The sequence below is a fragment of the Lathyrus oleraceus genome, chromosome 1 (genome assembly GCF_024323335.1).
Source record: "Lathyrus oleraceus cultivar Zhongwan6 chromosome 1, CAAS_Psat_ZW6_1.0, whole genome shotgun sequence".
In the NCBI taxonomy this organism is placed as follows: domain Eukaryota; kingdom Viridiplantae; phylum Streptophyta; class Magnoliopsida; order Fabales; family Fabaceae; genus Lathyrus; species Lathyrus oleraceus.
In genome coordinates, this window is record NC_066579.1 from 10,944,260 (window position 1) to 10,967,393 (window position 23,134).

General features: G+C 34.7%; 2 protein-coding genes across 3 annotated transcripts; one reads left to right on the forward strand and one right to left on the reverse strand.

The window, feature by feature from the left end:
* The first annotated feature begins 13,732 nt into the window (after nucleotides 1-13,732).
* Nucleotides 13,733-17,790, forward strand: LOC127125781 (uncharacterized). Of its 2 annotated transcripts, none has more exons than XM_051054638.1 (4): nucleotides 13,733-14,057; nucleotides 14,259-15,326; nucleotides 16,651-17,015; nucleotides 17,129-17,790. In XM_051054638.1, the coding sequence occupies exons 2-4, from the start codon at nucleotides 14,282-14,284 to the stop codon at nucleotides 17,189-17,191; spliced, it is 1,473 nt and encodes a 490-aa protein (XP_050910595.1). In that variant the 5' UTR covers nucleotides 13,733-14,057; nucleotides 14,259-14,281; the 3' UTR covers nucleotides 17,192-17,790. The 2 variants fall into 2 exon arrangements, with proteins under 2 accessions (XP_050910595.1, XP_050910671.1); XM_051054714.1 differs by having other exon boundaries at nucleotides 13,736-14,057; nucleotides 16,651-16,987.
* A 795-nt stretch (nucleotides 17,791-18,585) lies between these two features.
* Nucleotides 18,586-21,549, reverse strand: LOC127125928 (protein Iojap, chloroplastic). Its single transcript, XM_051054819.1, has 5 exons — nucleotides 21,220-21,549; nucleotides 20,785-20,911; nucleotides 20,441-20,579; nucleotides 20,241-20,329; nucleotides 18,586-19,079 (listed from the first exon to the last, which is right to left on the reverse strand). The coding sequence occupies exons 1-5, from the start codon at nucleotides 21,454-21,456 to the stop codon at nucleotides 18,919-18,921; spliced, it is 753 nt and encodes a 250-aa protein (XP_050910776.1). The 5' UTR covers nucleotides 21,457-21,549; the 3' UTR covers nucleotides 18,586-18,918.
* Between the last annotated feature and the right edge of the window lie 1,585 nt (nucleotides 21,550-23,134).

Genomic DNA, 23,134 nt, shown 5'->3' on the forward strand with positions numbered 1-23,134 from the left:
ATATACAACTCAATAGAGTTACAACCAGAATGTTCGTGACTAACAAACATATATTCAACATCTTCATCATCCCGTACCTTCAGTGGAAAAAATTGCATTGATTATTCTAAAAAAAAGTTGGATTTTGATACGTGATCTTTGACACAAGACTAGATCCTATGCAGGATTCAATACGTTTTTCAAATGCAAGAAATTTGAATTTCTCTTGATCGTAATTTGGATAGTATCGGTGTTTCGAAAACAAAGTCTGTATAACTCAACCTAATATGTCTCACCATTGCAGTGAGCATTGATAGTATATTCTGGTGAAGATGACATTGTAATATTTCTTGTGCATACGAAAATTAATTTTTTGGTGCAGATGAATTTGTGTTGATTGTTGGATGTAGATAGTAAGACACTTAAATAGGTAAGTGATATGTCAAACATGCAAAGCTAGATGGTAGTGATGTGTTAAAGATGCAAGCAAATCAGAAGTGATGTATCAAACATGTAAGAAAGACGAAAGTGTTGTGTCAACCATGCAAGCAAGACGAAAGTGATGTGTCAAACATGCAACCTAGAGGGAAGCCATGTGTCAATTGTAACACCCCTTTTTCTATCCCAAATTACTTAGCATATAATCAGAATAAATAAGCATGCATATAAACAAAAGGGCGTTAGATCGACGTTTTTAAAAACTAAAAGCTTTCAAAAACCAACAATACACCTGGTCATTTAAAATAACACATCTCAATTATCATGAATATTCAAGCATATGCGTTCGCAGCGGAAAATAAAGAATACTCATGTATTTCATAAAATGATTCATATCCCATACCATGATCATCTCTCAACAATCATCTCAAGATAGAATAAAGTAAGTAATAACGTAATGCATATCTAAATACGATATGAGTTCAATACTACCAATCTACCCAGTGTTACATGACCAGAGCATTGACTCATTACCTAATCTCAAACTAAAATACGGAAACTCTCCAGCTAATCTCGAGCGAGCTACCGTCCTCTTACTTCAGTGATACTACTCTGGAGTATCTGCACGATACTCATGTAAAGGTAACATTCAAACAAAAAGGGTGAGAATTCAAATCATTATGAAATAGCATAATAAGGCACAATGATTAAATCAACAATTAAAGGAATTCATCACACCTTGGATAATCATGTCAATAATATTAACCAACATTTATTTCACATGTTTCAAACATACATTAACACTCAAGAAGTTAATACTAAAATTCAATGCAATATTCTCAAATATACACATAATCACAATTATCACATAATCGCATAATTCACCAAGTTAAGTATCCAAACATCACCAAATTCAATTACCACATCTCATACACACATCACAATCACAACCATGCAAACATTCAACTATCACATGACTCTAATGTGACTCAATGCAAGACATGTGACCCCATGCATGTGGTACCATCTACTACCTTGCCTATTTCCATTAAGGATCAACGAGTGCTCATCTACCTCGCCTATTTCCAATTCAGGATCAACGAGTGCTACATCTACCTCACCTATTTCCAATTAGGATCAATGAGTGCTACATCTACCTCACCTATTTCCAATTAAGGATCAATGAGTGCTCATGTGAACCCACAGTTTCACCACTTCCACAATGAAGTCGACCATGCTATGAATGAATGCACACATACCAACACATATGCAATTAAGATCATCTCTACCATCTTAACATTCCACATATCACCATAACTCAACTCTATGAATTATCCACCAATGGTACATGTACACATTCATAACAACATATCATCCACAATTACATATACACATTCATAACAATATATCATTCATAATCCACCAATGGTACATATACACATTCATAACAATATATCATTCACAATCCACCAATGGTACATATACACATTCATAACAACATATCATCCACAAATCCACCAATGACACATATACACATTCATAACAATATATCATTCATAATTATGCATCACACCATTCATCATGAAATAACCAATTCATGTTACCACATGAATAATATCAACAAATAACAACAACTCATCAACATCTTAACATCATCGACATAGTAACATAATTATCACGCAATCATATTACAACAATGCAACGATTCATCAACCAAACGTATAACCCAATATATTTATCAATAAATTAGGCATATGAATATTATTAGAACATATTAACAATCAATACCATGTTTTAGGCATGAGCATTAGCTTTCTAACGCTTCAAACGCCACCAAAATCGGACTTACGAGTTAAAAGTTATGATCAAAACCGTGCACGAAGGCATTACTAAAAGTTGTTGTTTATTAAATTTTCCAACCTAATTTTCATCTTCTTCAACCCCCAGAACGTCTATGAAATAATCTCCAAAATTATTTTATTTTTGATAAAAAGTTATAGCCCTCTGTTTCAGCTATCCAACGCTTCGAACGGCACTCGATTTGGACTTACGGATCAAAAGTTATGACCAAAACGATTTCGACAATAAAACATAAAAACAGGCCGCTAGTGTGACGGACAGCATGCAGAATTTTCCGCGGTTTTCATCGTTGGAGGACTTCCGGACCTCCGATTTCGATTCTGTAAAAAATCAAACGTTCAGAAAATTATAACTCACACAATACTCCAAATATATAACGTTAATTTGCAGTTTTAACACAATGAATCACCACAATCAAGCATAATCATCAAAACCTAACAATCCTAAAATCATGCAAATTAGGGATTTTAACCTAAACATACATCTACCCATTGACCCAATCATACTAACCCATAATAATAAGGATTCCCCCCTTACCTCTTCAATTTGATGGAAACCCTAACTCTTCTCTTTACTTTTCCTCTCCTCTTTCTCCATTGCCTTCAATGTTCAAATGAATTCTAATTCTCACTCTCCTCACCTCTTACTATTTATATTAGTATTCTAGTTGGGCTTAAATCATGACATCCATCTAATTTAATTACTAGGCCCAATAATACCTAATATTTAAATGTCTCTATTTAATTCAAATAAATTAAACTAACACCATATATCCACTAAGTTAATTAATTCAATTATTCATGATATCTCCTATCAACTAAATAATTAATTAATACACCAATTCAATTAATATAATCAATTATTATACTACCTCACAACCAATTAATTACTTAACACTCCAAATAATTAATAAAATATAATAATAATAATAATAATAATAATAATATAAGAATTAATTACTAAAATTGGGTTGTTACAACTCTCCCCCACTTAAAAGATTTTCGTCCTCGAAAATACCTCAAACGAACAACTCCGGATACGATTCCCTCATCTTATCCTCGAGTTCCCAAGTAATATTGCCATTGGTGACTCCGCCCCATATCACTTTCACCAAAGCAATTTCCTTACCACGAAGCTTCTTCACTTCTCGATCTTCTCTAATCTCGTCAAGAATGCCACACGTAAGCTTCAACATACCAAGCTTAACACACGAAGACGTCGCTTAACATAACTAAACAAACTGGCCGGACGGACCGACCTGCTCTTATACCACTAATGTAACACATTAGTGACTATTGACCAACTGGTCGACCATGCTCTGATACCACTAATGTAACACCCCTTTTTCTACCCCAAATTACTTAGCATATAATCATAGTAAATAAGCACGCATATAAACAAAAGGGCGTCACATCGACGTTTTTAAAAACTAAAAACTTTCAAAAACCAACAATACACCTGGTCATTTAAAATAACACATCTCAGTTATCATGAATATTCAAGCATATGCGTTCGCAGCGGAAAATAAAGAATACTCATGTATTTCATAAAATGATTCATGTCCCATACCATGATCATCTCTCAACAATCATCTCAAGATAGAATAAAGTAAGTAACAACATAATGCATATCCAAATACGATATGAGTTCAATACTACCAATCTACCCAGTGTTACATGACCAGAGCATTGACTCATTACCTAATCTCAAACTAAAATACGGAAACTCTCCAGCTAATCTCGAGCGAGCTACCGTCCTCTTACTTCAGTGATACTACTCTGGAGTATCTGCACGATACCCATGTAAAGGTAACATTCAAACAGAAAGGGTGAGAATTCAAATCATTATGAAATAGCATAATAAGGCACAATGATAAAATCAACAATTAAAGGAATTCATCACACCTTGGATAATCATGTCAATAATATTAACCAACATTTATTTCACATGTTTCAAACATACATTAACACTCAAGAAGTTAATACTAAAATTCAATGCAATATTCTCAAATATACATAATCACAATTATCACATAATCGCATATTTCACCAAGTTAAGTACCCAAACATCACCAAATTCAATTACCACATCTCATACACACATCACAATCACAACCATGCAAACATTTAACTATCACATGACTCTAATTGACTCAATGCAAGACATGTGACTCCATGCATGTGGTACCATCTACTACCTCGCCTATTTCCATTAAGGATCAACGAGTGCTCATCTACCTCGCCTATTTCCAATTCAGGATCAACGAGTGCTACATCTACCTCACCTATTTCCAATTAGGATCAATGAGTGCTACATCTACCTCACCTATTTCCAATTAAGGATCAATGAGTGCTCATGTGAACCCACCGTTTCACCACTTCCACAATGAAGTCGACCATGCTATGAATGAATGCACAAATACCAACACATATGCAATTAAGATCATCTCTACCATCTTAACATTCCACATATCACCATAACTCAACTCTATGAATTATCCACCAATGGTACATGTACACATTCATAACAACATATCATCCACAATTACATATACACATTCATAACAATATATCATTCACAATCCACCAATGGTACATATACACATTCATAACAATATATCATTCACAATCCACCAATGGTACATATACACATTCATAACAACATATCATCCACAAATCCACCAATGACACATATACACATTCATAACAATATATCATTCATAATTATGCATCACACCATTCATCATGAAATAACCAATTCATGTTACCACATGAATAATATCAACAAATAACAACAACTCATCAACATCTTAACATCATCGACATAATAACATAATTATCACGCAATCATATTACAACAATGCAACGATTCATCAACCAAACGTATAACCCAATATATTTATCAATAAAGTAGGCATGTGAATATTATTAGAACATATTAACAATCAATACCATGTTTTAGGCATGAGCATTAGCTTTCTAACGCTTCAAACGCCACCAAAATCGGACTTATGAGTTAAAAGTTATGATCAAAACCGTGCACGAAGGCATTACTAAAAGTTGTTGTCTTTTAAATTTTCCAACCTAATTTTCATCTTCTTCAACCCCCAGAAAGTCCAAAAAATAATCTCCAAAATTATTTTATTCCTGAAACAAAGTTATAGCCCTCTATTTCAGCTATCCAACGCTTCGAAAGAAATTCTATTTGGACTTACGGATCAAAAGTTATGACCAAAACGATTTCGACAATAAAACATAAAAACAGGCCGCGAGTGTGACGGACAGCGTGTAGAATTTTCCGCGGTTTTCATCGTTGGAGGACTTCCTGACCTCCGATTTCGATTCCGTAAAAAGTCAAACGTTCAGAAAATTATAACTCACACAATACTCCAAATATATAACGTTAATTTGCAGTTTTAACACAATGAATCACCACAATCAAGCATAATCATCAAAACCTAACAACCCTAAAATCATGCAAATTAGGTATTTTAACCTAAACATACATCTATCCATTGACCCAATCATACTAACCCATAATAATAAGGATTCCCCCCTTACCTCTTCAATTTGATGGTCCCCCCTTACCTCTTCAATTTGATGGAAACCCTAGCTCTTCTCTTTACTTTTCCTCTCCTTTTTCTCCATTGCCTTCAATGTTCAAATGAATTCTAATTCTCACTCTGCTCACCTCTTACTATTTATATTAGTATTCTAGTTGGGCTTAAATCATGACATCCATCTAATTTAATTACTATGCCCAATAATACCTAATATTTAAATATCTCTATTTAATTCAAATAAATTAAACTAACACCATATATCCACTAAGTTAATTAATTCAATTATTCATGATATCTCCTATCAACTAAATAATTAATTAATACACCAATTCAATTAATATAATCAATTATTATACTACCTCACAACCAATTAATTACTTAACACTCCAAATAATTAATAAAATATAATAATAATAATAATAATATAAGAATTAATTACTAAAATTGGGTTGTTACATCAATCATGCAAGCCCTAGCACCATTCCAATTGGCGCTAGCTTGTAATGCTTGTACATGGGCGCCAGTCCAATTGGCGCCACCTTGTCTTGCATGCAGACCTCGTAACCAAGCATGCAGAGCCATGCATGCGCCAGACTAGGTAAAGATGTAACATGCATGAGCCTAGGGGAGGCGCCACTTTGATTGGCGCTAGCATGTGACAATTTCACATGGGAGTCAAACCATTTGGCTTGCACATGCAATCACCATTATCCATGCATTCATACTTTTGCATGTCACACCTTATAAATAGCCAAGAAACTCTCACATTTTTTCCACACCAACACTCACTTCTTCCTCAACAACAACAACTCTTTCATCTGCAACAACCTCTTTCATCTGTAACAAACATTTTTTCAACATTTACTCTGGCAAGATATCTCTCCTATCAATAGGTGAATCGCACAGAGGCACAGTTGCAAACATAAAAACTTATGTAAGCGTTTAATTCTTCTATTATTTGTCTAGAATACCTTTTAATAACGATACTTAATTTGTTGTTTATCTTTTATAAAGTAACGTATTTTGTTGTTTCTTTTATAGGATGTTTCAAGATTTCGAACTCGGGTCCATGAATATGTACACATGTACCCGATGATTCAACCGTATGTTGAACTCGCCGGTTTTGGACATATAAGCAAAATAATGTCTTGGTCGATGGATAATAAATTCATTTTTGCATTATATGAAAGATGACGTCCCGAGACACACACACATTCTGGTTTCCAACCGGTGAATGTACCGTGACGTTAGAAGACGTCTACATGATATTGGGACTTCCTATCGAAGGTAATGCGGTAAATGGTAAAAACCAACTATGTGAATTCAATTTGCATGGACCTCTTGGATGCTAATTTATTAGATGATAACTCGAGAGGTCAAGGTATACTTCTTTCACGCCTTAAGGCATATTATAATAACTTACACTTAGGATGAGAATTCTACCGAAGAGGCTCGAATAATAAAAATTAGGTGTTACATTATGCTTTTAATTGGTTCATTTTTATTTCCCGAAGGTAGTGGTTCTAGTATGCATGTTATGTATTTACCTTTACTAAGACATGTAGATAGAATAAGAAGTTACAGTTGGGGATCCGCTTGTCTGACTTATCTTTATAGCTCTTTGTGTAAAAATTCACACAAAGACACATCTACCTTTTCTGGATGTGTTGTTTTTCTCCAAGCATGGGGTTTGTCCAGACCACCGTCCCTAGCGCACCTCAACAACAACCCTTTCACATTCCCGTATGCACAAAAGTAAGTTCTTAAAAATGGACTATATTTACTTACTTTACTGATTATTATCTCTAAATAATATTTTTTTAGCTTTATGGTGCAGATGGTCGGCACGTGGTATGAGTTATAACAGATGTCCTAGACACTGTATTACCCAGTATTGCAATCTCTTGGATCACCTTCGACCGCCAGATGTATGGTCATTAACCTAATTATTTCGTAATAATTTGTTAATTTCTTCTACCAAATTTATAATCTAACATATGTTCATATTTCAGTTCATTTGGCGTCCATATCTCATGACCATGAAATCAACGAATAAGATGCAGCCGTTTGGACTGCATGCACACTAATCATAAGATTCACCATTATGGAGATGCACAATAGTGATCGTGTTAAATTGCAGTTCGGTATGCTTCAACACATCCCAGATCCCTCAACAAACCTAGGAGAATGGCATATACGTAAAGTTAACGACCAATGGAACTTTAACACATGGCAAAGCTTCGCTAGATCTGAGTGTCGCAAATGGAAGCACCGCCTGACCATGTCTTAACTGACGTTTGTCATACCCCAATTTTGTCCAAGCATTTTAAATTTCATAAATTCGATTTTAATTTCAATTTGCATCGTATGTATAGCATTTCATGCATTTCATTATTAATAATATCTAAAATATCAGTCAGAATAAATTCTTGAAAATACAAACAATTTGGTTAAATCATTCCTCAAGTACGTGCAAAATCAGCGGATAAAAAGTTTCGAAATCAAACTTGCAGACGTCAGTATTATAAATTTACGGTTCACGTAGTTTAACCTGGTGTACTCGTTATATTTTTCGACGACTTTTTCAGTCGCATTTTAATCCGTCTGAGCCTTTTAACCGGTGAAAATTTATTTCAAAATTAAAAGAAACACTGTATTTTTTCAATAAGTATATTTCGCACTGATCATTTTAATGTATCCGATTTAATTTTTTGAGCAAATTTTCGCCCGACTTTTATTTATTTTTAGTCGTTTTAATTTTATTCTTTTGCCAAAATATTCAGATTAAATAAATAGAATTTTCCATGTTCTTAGTTTAATCTTATCATGATTATTTAAAAAGTTGTGATTTTCATTTGAGTTAATTGATTTAATCCCATTTAAATCAATTAAAACATCTAGAAGGGCAACTTTGTCATTTTAAATTAGTTGTGCTTCTTTGAGTCAATCGGGATCATCGGTTCAAATTTTTCAATGGTCCTCATTAGCAATCCACATTTATTTCATTTATCCAATCAAAAATTAGGATTTAATTAATAGATATCAATAAAATAAAATAAAAGATAACAATAACATAAATAAAATAGTAAGTGAGCCAATGTTTGGTTGACACGTGGCACATTGGATTCTCCTACTGTGAAGATATCCACATGCCAGCTAGTGATTTGTTTTTGGAAAATAAAAAAAAAGGGCATCTATTACCGCTCATGGGGGAGCTGGTCTTATCCATTTCCAACGGTTACTAAGGAGATTTTTCTGGATTTTTAATAAAAATAAAAATATACAGGAGACCTCTCTCCTCAATTACCTCTCTCTCTCCAAAAGAATAAAAAAAAAGAATGGAGGAGATAATTCCAGATACCTCTATCTCCCTCTCAGACTTGAAGAACGGAAACGAACCTTTTCTTCTTCAAGTAAACCACTCTTTAACCATAAACCACAAATTAAACCTAACGAACCACCATCGGCTCTACTCAAACAAAACCTGTAACTCACTGCTATGTTCATTTTTCCGGCGAGCAACCTTCACATCTCACCAGATCTCCTTCATCTTCCACTTCTGACGGAACCCAAAGCTTCACCATTTGGAACCCCCTCCTTCGCTCATAATTGGCATTCCCTTACAATATTCCATTAACATCATCGTCGCGGAAGAACACCACATCTCCAATCACCGCCGCGGTAACCCCTTCTGACACCAAATCGCAATCGTCGGCGTCACACAACCACCATTAACAACCAAACATAACGCATGCACCAACCGCGCACCTCCGACCTCCTTCTCTAAACCCAATCCACGACCGGCAGCGACCGGAAACTCTTCGCCACTCCATCGTCACCGTCGCGACAACCACCCCTCTCCAACACCGTGACAACAAGCTCAGCAAGCTTCCAACAGTGACATTACGGTAACTTGTTTTGTTTCTGTTGATTTATATTGATTGTTTATAGTGGAATATTTCGTGTTAACCGACTTTCATGGTTTTATCGCTTCAAGGAGGAGTTGGTGTAGTTATTTTATTTCGTTTTACAAAGTAAGTTTTTCAATGTGTTATTAATGTTTCATTATTATATTGTTGTTATTAGATTTAGTTTTTGATTTGTGGTAACTATAAAAAGATATCATATATTTGGAAGGCCATGTGTGTACCGGTAAAGGAGAGCAGATTTTGTTTCAAAATGTGTGTGGTTGTGCACTTATTTTATTTAAATTGCTCAATGTATGTATCTTTAATTAAAAAATGGTGTCTTGCATCAATGGTTGATTTGAGGATTACCTTTTAATTTAGAAAAAACTTCTTTTTCTTTCCAAGGTTGTAGCGCTTCAATCTCTTTTCTAGGTTTTAATTTTGTCAATTTTTTAATTTGTTTTATTTGTTTTATTTGTAAGTTTACTTGTCTCTCTATTTTATTCCTACACCCTTCTTGGGTTATTAATAGTTGTTTAGTTAATTAGTAAACCAAGATTTGTTCAAATTAGTTAATTTTTAATTTTAATTATTTTGAATATTAGATTTAATCAATCATTTTAACAATCAATTTTTTTTTATATTAAGTGAGAAATTTAACCAAATTTCAATAAATTAATTTTGCTAATTAAAAGTTGACCGATTTATTTCACTATCACAATTTCACATCATTTTCCACTATATTTTCATAATACAAAATTCGATTCCACTCCATGTCATCATCAATTCAAAACCACTTTAAAATCATTTAAAACCATAATTCTCGATTCAACATCGAGCCCATTTTCCATACCCTTGTAAGTTGATCGCTTTTAAACATCGCCATCAACCTCACATAGCTTACTCTTGGGTTTTCTTATAATGAGACCTAGTCGATTATTAATTGATCGATTAGATGAATGATTCACTAAATAAAATCCACTTCGTTCGTAAACACAAATTTAAAACCTCGATCCAACATTGAGTATTCTTTATTAAAATTAAGTCAAAATACCTAATCACAATGAAATGCCATTTTATTTGGAAATGAAAAAGGGATGGTTTTAAGTTTTCAACTCCTCTCCTCAGTTATTTGAATATGAGTTCTCTTACTCGGTTAGTCGAATAATCGTCATTTATAATCCACTTAAGCATAATTAAATCAAAACATTCTTACAATAAGTAACAATGAAATGGGGGTGGTTTTAAACCTTTAACTCCTACCCTCGATTGTTTGAATACGAGTTTTCTTACTTGGTCAGTTAAACACTCGTCATTTCGTTACAAACTTCTAAACCCCGATTAAATCAAAATATTCTCATAATAAACTTAGTGAAAAGGGAGATGGTTTTGAGTTTTCAACTCCTCTCCTCAATTGTTTGAATACGAGTTCTCTTACTCGGTTAGTCAAACAATTGTCATTCTTCCGTAAATTAATAAATTAATCAAACCATTTTTATATAATAAATTGTACAAAAAGGGAGATGGTCTTGAGTCTTCGATTCCTCTCCTCAAGTACTTGGATATGAGTTGTCTTACTCAGCCATTCGAGCACTTGTCGTTTATTCTAAAATACATCAACCATACTTAAAATCATTTTCATAATTAAACGATGAAAAAGAAAGTGGTCTAGAGTCTTCTATTCCCTTTCCCGATTATTAGGATACGAGTTATCTTACTCGACTATCCGAGTATTCGTCATCCGTTCAAAATACCTTAACTATTATTAGGTCCTTTTTATAATTAAGGATGAAAAAGGAAGTGGTCTAGAGTCTTCTATTCCCTCTCTCGACTATTAGGATACGAGTTGTCTTACTCGACTATCTGAGTAATCGTCATCCAACCAAAAGTATCTTAACCTATCAAGTTTATCCTTTTTCACCCTCGTGCGATCGAAACCAGTCAAACAAAACATCCAACATATTAATCCAACTTGTCACCCTCGTGTGATCAAATCTCTTTCCAAAAAGAACACGGTTTAGTCTCTTCTAACGCGCACAACAAATTAGTGCTTACGCCTCCGTCGAGAGGAGACAAGTCAACGTTTAGCCTTTAGAACACGACCTAAACATATGTTCACTAAAAGACACCAACCAACCGTAGTTCCCCGAACTACGAATGCTCTGATTTCCTTATTGCACCATAAGGATACATAGGCAGAAGATTGTTGTATCTTCGCGAGCACACTAATAAAAAAACCTCCATTTTCCCCTTTTTGAGGTTCCCATCAATTTCTATTTTCAATATATTTATAACCCGAAGAAAACAAACAACCTAAGTTAACATTCAAATCGCAAAATTGAACTAAAAGGTTCCCGTTTAGTACAACGGACGTGAGGGGTGCTAATACCTTCCCCTTGCGTAATCAACTCCCGAACCCGAATATGGTTGCGATGACCATTATTCAATTTCCTAAAGGTTTTATCGATATTTTCATATTCCTTCATCAGAATAAATAAAGTTCGGTGGCGACTCTGTTCGAACATAATTTTTCCGCGACCATCGCGAGGAATCGTATTTTTCGAGATGCGACAACGTCGTGATGCCAACTGAAGAAAAACCAAGTCGTAATTATATGGTTTGGTACACATCGGTTGGATTTGAGTTCATCGTCGAGGATATGTACCTATACGACCCACACTAGGAAACTTACACACCAAAAGGCTCAACATCTAACCCCTAACAACATTGTCAGACCGGCTACTCACAACCCCTTATCCATCAAACTTTCTGATCCACAAACACACAAACATACAACCCTAACATGTCATACACCCAACCACAATACCAAGAGCATACCCCGTACCACCACCAACAATTAGATCATCATCAAGAGACCCAACATCGCTATGCACCCAACACATCACCCTACCGTAGCTGCCTTAGCCAAAACACTCAACGATCATTTAACATCAATCGTCCATCCTCCTACCATAGCCAAGAAGCCCAAACATCTCAAAACCAAAACCTTCAACAACCATATGTCTACTAAACGCCACAACAATCATTTCAACCTTTCCTCGACGCATCATCCACATCAATGTCTCCCTTCAATCGTCACGGTCGCCCTCCAACAACTCAAACACAGTCCAACTACTCTGGCATGGGTCATGAACTCAGCTATGGTTGTACCCCTTCGATGCATACACAAGACTACGCTGATTTGTCTGACTATCTCAGACAATCTCCTGCAGTGGTGGTGATGTTCCTAGGACCTCAGATGCTCAAACACTTGGGATGAATCATCAACGTGTGTTAGGGCCACGAGTTCGGGTAGCTAGGGGATGTGGGACCGGAGGTCGGTTAGGTGATCCCGGTCATCAACATTAGTCTTTTTTGTGTAAACGGGTATTAATATTAATATGAATTGTCCCGATTTCGACTTTGTCTATCATGTAGAATATTTTTCAAAAAAAATTACAAAACACACACAGGTGCCAGACCAATTTGCGTCTCCCTTAAAACTTAACACATAGGCGTCAATTGGATTGACAACACAAAGAGCACTAGCCAATCCAATTGACGCCTCCTCTCTAAGTTTAAGAGCAGACACCAATTGGTCTGACGTCTTCTCTAAAAAGTGAGGTAGATTGAGAATTTTTTTAAATCAAGTTTATTTTGCGATTTTTTTTAAAAATCAGGGATATTTAGATAAAAAAACTCGAAAATATTTTAAATTTTAATTTATTTATTTTTATAAAACAAAAAAAAATTGAAGAAATTTAAGCGTGAGAATAAAATCTCAATTCCAAACATTTTTGAAAGAGAAAATAAACCATATAAATAACTCGACATTTAAGACATTTAATAAAGACAACACTAGACATATTTTTAACGATGATTTATCAAAAACCTTATCATTATGTTTGTTTAAGTTATATAAAGACAAAATCATTATCTTTGGTCTCTCTTTTAAAATGTCATCCTAAACAAATGTTCTAAAAATATTTCAGAAAAAATCTGAAATGAAAATTCTCTCTTAAAATACAAGTGAAACACTTTTTGTACTAATAAATACAATTGTTTTCCAAAAGCAAAATGACCACTTTACCCTTGAGTCATCGCATATCAGAAACGCAGGTTCGACTCGCAGCACTGAACTCAACCGCCCACAAAACGCCGCCGGAGCGCGTCGTCAGCCGTCAGCCGTCAGAAACACCGTAGCGCTCACGAGAATGCGATTCCAGAGCGACTCGCGGCCGCGAAAGGCAACACACAAGAGAATTGTGATTCCGCAGTGAAGCAGCACAATTGATAACGTAGCTTTTAGTGTATGTATGAGTTTCTGATCTGAGATTAATTGTTCGTGATAGAATCAGCTTATAAAATTAGCTTATACGATAAGTGCTTAATTGAGTTTTACTTTGTTCACAAATTTAATTTTCAACATGATGCATTTGTGTGTGAGTTTCTGATCTGAGATGAATTGCTTTTCTTGTATGCTGATAGTTTAGTTGGTTCCATTGGTGTAGGCTGAGGAAGACTAAGGGAATTCATGGCAGGCAGTGGCTTGCCTTCTTTGGGACGTGTGAAGCTCGCTGATTTAGTTCCTTCGGACGGGTTACCGTCTGATTCTTATAAAATTTCAGTTTCAATTTTGTCGCAATCGCTAGCTCAATTTTCAGCTGTCATTATTCAGTTTCCTGCAACTGATGGTGCTCTTATAAGATCTGGTTTAGAATCTGCTCGTTTGTATTTTCATCAAAGAGAAACATATCTGCCTGCAGATATAATCCATTCGAGTGAGTCTCATGATTGGTGTAAAACTTCTGGTTACTATGCAGATCCTCATTTGTGGCAAGAAACATATGATTATAGACCAGGTTTAACTCATTCGGAACCGAATAGCTCGATTGAGTTGCCTCCGGCTGGTTTGTCCGATATGTTTTCTTTATTTGGAAAAGCGGCAAGGGATATTCTGGATGCAATTAGCTTCCATTTGAATTTACGCAGTTCTCCGTTTGTAGAAATATTGGATAATGTTCCCTTGAGAAATCGGGAAATTTCATCTTCAGTTTTGTCTGTTTGCTGTCATGCTAGGCCTTCGTTTCAAGGGCCACAACATCATAATATAGCTACTACTCAAGAGGATGGTCAATTGCTTATGTATCCTGATCATGATCATCAAGTTGATAAAAGCCTGATATCTCTTGTTAAGTCTGATAGAGCGGGTTTACATGTTAAAGACTATCAAGGTCGGTGGATTCTTGTGGACGGTGATTTGGGGCCTCAAGAGGCTATTGTTTATCCTGGGCTTGCTCTTTATCAAGCAACAGCAGGATATGTTAACCCTGCATTGCACAAAACTGAGATCAATATGGAGGCTAACATGTATGGGAGGTGTTCTTTAGGGTTCAAACTTTTGCCTAAATCAATGACTAGTCTTGATTGTTCGGAAATGAGAGCGGCCGGTTACGGAATTGAAACTCAGTTTCAGCTTCCTGTTCCTGTTGATGATTTTATGCAACGTTCGCATCCAACTGACCACCTTTTTAATAGGCCTGCTTTTCAATGCTTCAATTTCCAACCAACACATGACGGTATGTATATTATAGTTATGATTATGATTATACTAGGAATCCGATTCATTATTGTCGGCCAAATATTCTTCAAAACTGCATTGAAAAACTCACTTAATTTTGAATAATGTCCATGTAGGTTCCCAATTGCTATAGGCTTTCTAGAGTTTTAATGAAAATAAAATTTGGAAACAGTTATCATTTCAAACTGTTAAAAATCTTTCCATGTTCAAACGATATTATGCTAAAACACATTCGTCACATCCATCCCTCCAGTCATTGGAAGAATTATAATGAGAAAATTGAAAAGCTAAGGAATGTTAAACCTTGTTATGGTCCAAGCGTAAGTCATCTCAGCTACTCGTTTTTATCATGTTCATAAGCTTTAGTGTCCCTTTTGCAACTAGGCAAAAGTTAAGACTGTAAGTTTAATCGGTAAAATGGGCAACCTTCGCAACATATTCTAATCGACAACATAAAACTTATTTTTCTGTGGGAAGAGAAAGTAAGTCCTTTGTGCCACCATGATACTATGCTTACTAGCAATATATCTCTTCACCCATGGATTGTCTCCAGCTTAAATGAGAAAGGGACTTACTTATAATTTTAGGATGTGGAATAGGAGACAAAACATAAAAGCATAATGTGACAACAATGGAAACTCGGGAACATATAAATTGGACTAGAATCTCTAGTAGATAGAGTACCTTTTCAAAGGGCAGTAGGAGGGTCACCGGCATACCTAGTTTGTTTAGACAGGTCAGTAGTCTTACTCATATTCTGGAAGAAGGATGGGATTTTTTTATATTTTGATTTTAGGGTTTAGAGCCATCCGTGTAACTTGAAAGTTCTAGTACCAACTGGAGGTGGATCAAAGAACTTCTGAATTGCTCTAGGGAATTCTCAGCATGATTTGGGTGTTCATGATTTAGGATTTCTAATATTAGGAAATTAGGACTACATAGGACATATTTTGTACCAAAATAATATGCCTAATAGACAAACCCATAATAGTCATGGGGAGCACTTAGCTCAGAGAAATGACCAGAGGTAATAATATTCAAAGCATTTCAATTTTCAAGTTCAAATAAATTATAATAAAGGTCAAGAGTTCATAAACTTTAAGTGTGTTCATTTTTCAGGCAGAACTGTACCTTGTCATTTCCTGATATTCCTAAATTTAAGCTCAAATGCCTGTAGTTGGTAGTTTTTGAAGAAAAAAAAGTCCTTTTCCCCCTTAGTTAGACACTATTGATGTTAAAGTAGTGTCAGTTGTACTTTGAGAGTAGTCCTTAGTGGAAAGTTTTTAACTTCAGGTCCTTGGTTCGATGAAATGCTGGTACAGGATCCATGAAGACTTTGATACGGAGGAGGAAGCAAAATCCTAAAAGCAAACCTCTGCCACCTTCCAAGAGGTTAAGGCTTGAGGCGCAGAGAGTTTTGAAAGAAAGAGTCCAAGACATTGCAGATAAGAAAGGCATCAAGCTGCGCTTCTGTAATATCAAGGAATGTGAAAGTCACTTTCACACCCTAGACAGCCCGTGTGCAAATATACGAATGGAGATAGGATGGCCACCTGGAGTACCATTTGTCCATCCCCATGATTTGCCCAATAAGGCAAAGCTAGGATTTCTTGAAGCATATGAACCTGGTTGGACAGAAGCGCATCAAAACATAGACAGGCTAGTCAACACTCTGATATCTGTAACTGTAACTATCCTATTGCAAGTTACATGATCATGGATACTCTTTTGTTTTTGTATAGTTGTCAACTCCAATAATTGTGGTATTAATAGTTTTTGTACATATGGCGGTGTTTGCAGGAATCAATCCCCCTAGTATCCAACATATGGACAACAGGTGATCAAGTTGTGAAGACCTTCTGAGGATATGCTTATTGTTCACTGTTGGACTCTGAACCTATTTGTGTTTGGGTTTTAGAGTTTGTGCCTGCTTTATATATGCCACTGTTCAGCTTTTTAAGCAGATGAATGAAAGACGTGTGCTGCATTGAATTTTGTAGATATTCTTTTATAAGATGTCTTAGAACCTCTTAGGATTATGAGACCATCCAATCAAAATGAAGCATGCAGACTCAGCTGGACTTGAATGCTCATGCAGATGGAGGTCTTTGTCCAGATCCAGAATCTACAAAATGATGAGAAAACAACAACGGTTTAAGAATAGTTACGAGCTTCTCTTACTCGTCATAATTATGCACAAATCATCTATTATTATTACATGGACGAATGCAATGACTGTTATCGGGTCTCTGCAGCATGTTTAAATGTAAACAGCCTTTAGTCCTGAGTCATGTCAAGTAGAAACAAACTTATTCAATTTGTGTGAATACCAGCCTGCATTGTTAGTTTAGTTTCCAATCATTATGAAAATGTATTTGGATGTTATCTTAAGCTGTGTAACTATTTTTGTAGGAAAAAAAAAAAGCTGTCTGCATATCAGCCAACTACCAAAAGTTGTAATCTTTCGTTGCTCTGAAATTTGGTCAAAAATGATTTTCTTTGTCAAAGAACTACTTCCTAATTATTCTCATTTATGTTTAAGAAACGAAAAATTACGGTGCTAGGTGCTAAATGGAATTTGTGGCAGTAAACTGAACAATAAGCAAGTTTGTTTCCGGGTTAAGTTGACTGGCCGTTTCAGAGAAATAGCATAAAATTGTAATAATGATTAAAAATTAAGGCTATAGATTTTTATAACTTCATAATTTTTTGTTATGTACAAAATATATATTTTTGTTTACCTAAGATCTAGTGTATTCTAAAACTTTCAATTAAAACTAATTACTGTCACATTGTTTGGCTGCCACTGGCCAAGCATTTCATAAATTATAGTGTCATGTATGTGAAGTCTGAAAAGCTTCTATACTGTACATGCTTCTATAGATATCCTTTGAATTGTTGTTAGGTCTCTTGCAATAAACGAGGTTGTTTGGAATTTAATTTAGATTACTTGTTAACAATCTCGACATTAACATTGTTAGAATAAATTTAATTTAGACTACTTGTTAACAATCTCGACATTCATTATATCATTATATCAAAATCACAGTCCAAATTTAAATGTAGATTTTGATTATTTTTTAATTAAAATTTAGACTATTTGAAATTTAGATTGTTTGATATATCAATCTAGTGTGAGTGGAGTAAATTCCCGACTTCAGACAAATCAAATTGGTTTGTTTGTGGAAAAGTGAGTCATTTCACCGTTGTTTTTCTACCAAATATTGAACCAACTGAAAACAAATTTTAGACAAGAATGAAAATTGCAATCTATACCACATAAATATAGATAAATTCACAGAACCAGTTGATGAATACAAACAATTCTGATCTACTTTTCTAGTTTACTACTCCTTTCCCTAAAACCCATCTATTACAATTTTAACAGAAGAAACACCACCCTAAGAAAGAAAAAAATGAATGCATTGAATCAATTGATACTGTCATTTTCCTTTTTGCCATAGAGTGAGCCTCCACTCACACCGAACCAAAGCCTCGTGTCGATAAGTGTATTGAATTGTTCACATTATACTCATGTAAACAAACCACAATTGGCGGCGATTATTGGTCTTCTTGAAGCTAACAATTAATCAACTCTCTGCATCATCTAACAAATCAAAGGCTCCTCTCTCATTGGTAAATGGTGATTGGTTTTCAAAAGGCAACTCTACTGCTGTTGCGTTACCGTAAAACTCTTCCAAATTATAGAAAGCTCTTTGTGGAGGAAGAAATAGATGGACAACAACATCACCTGTGGGTGACCAAGAAAAATCAAAAGGCAGACCTCGTTAAAACACGGCTACCCAACGTTCTGGATATCAAAGCACAAGACACAAAATAGGACTATAATTCGATAAAGGACACAAACATGCACACCACTATAATATATCACAAATTTTAAATAAAATTAATATAAAAACATAATCCCAAATCAATGGAGAGAACTAATATTTCAAAGTTAACACGAGTCATTGTAGATATACAACAACAACCAAGTCTTATCCCACTAAGTGGGGTCGGTTACATGGATCAAGTTTCGCCATAATGTTCTATCGAAGACCATGTTTCTATTCTATCCAATTTGTTAATCTCGAGATCTTTCTTAATAACTTCTCTTATAGTCTTTCTAAGTCTTCCTCTTCCTCTAGTTGTTTGACTTCTCTCTATCTGATCTACTCTTATTACATAATCTACCGGTCTTCTCTCTATATGCCCAAACCATATATTTTTCACTATCTTCTCTATTATAGGCATTACCCCAACACTCTCTCTATTATTCTCATTTCTAATCTTATTTTGCCTAGTCTTACCACACATCTAACGCAATATCCTCATCTCTGCTACACTTATTTTATCCTCGTGTTTATTCTTAACCGCCCAACATTTTGTCCCGTACAACACGAGTTATTGTAGATATAATAAAACAAAATCATTAATCTAAATATTGTGGTATGGTCATCTCCATTGTATAAAACTTAAAAAAACAGATGAAAAAATTTGTAAACACAACTAGTTAAAAAAAATAGATGAAAAAATTTGTAAACACGACTAGAGTCAAGTGTCCAGAGATGAATACATGTAGATATGACAAGATATGTTCCTTTTTGTGTTTGTGTTTCCTTGTCTATAGCCATTGCACTCGTGAACTCTCATTGTGAAGCGGGTAAATGCCAAGTATGGGCTTTTAGAATTTGATGCAATTTATGTTGATTGATTTGGAAGGTTTTGGTAGCAAAAAAAGAGGTAGGAATCATGTTGAGGTATGCTTCATTTGTGCATCTGATTGTGCATCTTGTTAGATTATAATGTTAAATTTCTAAAACTTATGTCTTTGCTGGTGAATCTTTGGTACAATCCTCTAGAGTAAAATACAGAGAGTTAAAGGGCTCTATTGCATTGAAAAATCACTTACCGAAGTCCAACAGGGTCCATGAGTTAGGTTTTGAGTCTCCATTTGGAATTTTACCATATTTCTTTTCAGCTCGATCTCTAATTCTCGACCTAAAATTCAACATAAACGTGATCAAACATATATCCCTCATTTAGCAAAGCAGAATAAAAACCTCAAGCATTACCAAATAAACATAAAAAGATCAATGACAGATTCCATACCCAATAGCATCAATTTGGGGACGAGAAAATGCTGTAGCTATGATAAAAAATCGAGTCCAGTAAACAAGTGGCTTCACAAACAAGACCTTTATATCCCCCGCTTTAACCTCACTCGCAACTGTGGCCATTTCCACAGCAACTAGTTGCACAACAGTTAACACTCAACCATTAGATAGTAATTGATACACAAAAGTATGACTCTTCTCTCTTTCTCTTAAGTAGATTCATACAAACAGAAAGTGAGCAAGTTTGTATGTATAACTGTTGAACAAATACAATTACAAAGAAACCTGATGTAAACAAGGTATAAGCAGAATAATAAAGAAAACTTCTTATCAGCTTACATGATAAGCTTTCGGAATCATCGTCGATCTCTTCACTTGCAGGCTTTTGATCTTTTTTCTTATACACTACTTTTCCATAATTATTCAATAATTCATCATACATATCATCGGTATCTTCACTTACATCCTGAAAATTATACGATTTATTACTTATGCACCCGAATCGTCAATCATGAAATGCTTGACACTGACCCGTAGACACGGATAAAAATTTAGCAAGAATATAATCACAATCATAATCACATATGCATCATATAAATTATGCCTTAAGTATTCAATCTTATAAAATATTCTTCTCCTCAAGGTTTTCTAAATTGCATAAAAATGTACATATTTTCTATTTAAGCATGCTTTCAAAATTCTTCACTTTAAACTGAACACACAAAATTAATTTCTGAAAAATAGAACTGTTGCAACAGTATGAAATTACTGTACCGAGAAGAAATTATCCTTGGCTTCTTTGCCGAATGCAAAGGTCGAAATTGAGTTGCTTCTCTTCAAATTCGAACCATTGACGCTGTACCGTTGTAAAGGAAGCACCTTTTTGCGGAAATTGTTGAAAATATTTCTAGGTTTTGGAGAGCACTTGGCTTCGGGATGAGCCATGTCGCCGGAAAAGGAGGCCGGGACGGCGGGTCCGGCGAGTGATAGGAGAGTGGAAGACGGTATCATTTTGTAGCGGCAAAAGAAAAGATATTTACGAAACAAAAAGATAGCGAAATGAAATGAGAAACTGGATTGCAGTATTATTATTTTCACTTTTTTGGTACTTTCCTTTTTTAAAATTATTTTTAAATTATCTATTCAATAAATATAGTTTTGAATTTTAAAATTTAGGATAAGATCTCTCTATTTTTTTAAAGTTGTAATCTCTCATTTTAAAAACAAATATTATGATCAATTTTATACTTTTTAGAATTTTAGTCTACATTTTATTATGTGCTGAATTTAATTCATGAGTTGTAGATTAAGTGATATAATTAAAATTCGTATTATTTATAATTAATTTTTATTCTATTAATAATATAAATACGATAAAATTATGTATTTTATGATCTAAAGCCTTTGAGAATATGACTTCTTATAGAAACTATCTTCATGATTTCATGAGACAAGATTAGTTTCATCACTAGGAGTAATAATATGTATCACAATGTGAGCAAATATGTTTCCCAACAATCTAACATGTAACTCAAAATCATCACATTTTGGGGTAACATTAATCTCATCATCACAAATAACAATGTCTTTCTTTTAATCAGTCAAAATACCATAGATTAGAGAGGGAACATAATAGGTGGTTGGACGACATGAGACTCAGCGTGTTTAACAAATTGATAAAGACAATATTCTCCACATTCCAAGGCAGCATGAGTTCTTACCTGACACGTAAAACTAGTTATGCAACAACAAATTGCATTTGATTGCAGGCTTAGGAAGAGGAACCTTAGTTGCGGTTGTGTGAAGGATGGCATAGTAGTATTTTTCGTCATTATCGCTTTTGAGTTTGTTTTAGTTTCTGCGTGTCGCTATGATAATGTAACACTGAGATGAGTTACCTTTTTGTTTTGTGTTTTTTAGAATTGTTGAATATTTTTTTATGAATTGAAATAAAGTTGGTTTTTATTCATGAGACAAATAAAATTGAGTTGTTATTATTTATTTATGTCATCATAATATCTTAATTGAGAAAGTTGTTTTATACTAAGAAAATGTGACACGCTGTTCTTTAGTGAATTATCTGCATGTGTTTATAAAATGACTGTATGGTGTTATATAGTTGGCATTAGAGCAGGTTGATTCATTCAGCCTGATTTTGTGAACTTGTGTATACCCCTGGTGTGTGACATGTGCGTGAAACACTATCGATGCTTGTTTTTCGTTAACCGTTATTTGCTTCACTATTGCAACTGGTTTTATAGTTGATTGTGCAGTAAGAAATAATTTGTGTCCTGAGATCAAATGAAGATGTGCTTGAATTAGGATGATCAAATGCTCTTGATGTTCACTTCCTTGAGAATTAAGGGGAAAATGGTGGTGTTGACCTGCCTGTTGTGTGTGAGTTCCCCAGTGTTTTTTTTAGGATATTAGTGATTTGTTGTTAGTGTAAAGTGGAGTTTGCCATAGATTTAGTACCTGGTACTAGACTTGTGTCAATGGCACCGTATAGAATGCTCGCGTTAGGGTTGAGCGAGCTGAATAAATAATTAGAAGATCTGTTAAATAAGAGGTTTGTCAGACCTAGTGTGTCGTTGTGGGGAGCTCAAGTGTTGTTGGTGTCATACTCCCAAATTGTCCCTATCCTTTCCACTTTTCACATGGCTTTTGTCTTTAATTCATCCACATCCTC

Excerpts from the sequence above, each read along its gene's own strand:
- LOC127125928 (XM_051054819.1), bottom strand. The coding sequence starts at position 21,456 with ATGATACCGTCTTCCACTCTCCTATCACTCGCCGGACCCGCCGTCCCG. Across the intron at positions 20,912-21,219 it reads CCAAGGATAATTTCTTCTCG|GATGTAAGTGAAGATACCGA; the intron begins GTACAGTAATTT and ends TATAATTTTCAG. Across the intron at positions 20,580-20,784 it reads TGATTCCGAAAGCTTATCAT|TTGCTGTGGAAATGGCCACA; the intron begins GTAAGCTGATAA and ends TTGTGCAACTAG.
- LOC127125781 (XM_051054638.1), top strand. The coding sequence starts at position 14,282 with ATGGCAGGCAGTGGCTTGCCTTCTTTGGGACGTGTGAAGCTCGCTGAT. Across the intron at positions 15,327-16,650 it reads TTTCCAACCAACACATGACG|GATCCATGAAGACTTTGATA; the intron begins GTATGTATATTA and ends ATGCTGGTACAG. Across the intron at positions 17,016-17,128 it reads ACACTCTGATATCTGTAACT|GAATCAATCCCCCTAGTATC; the intron begins GTAACTATCCTA and ends CGGTGTTTGCAG.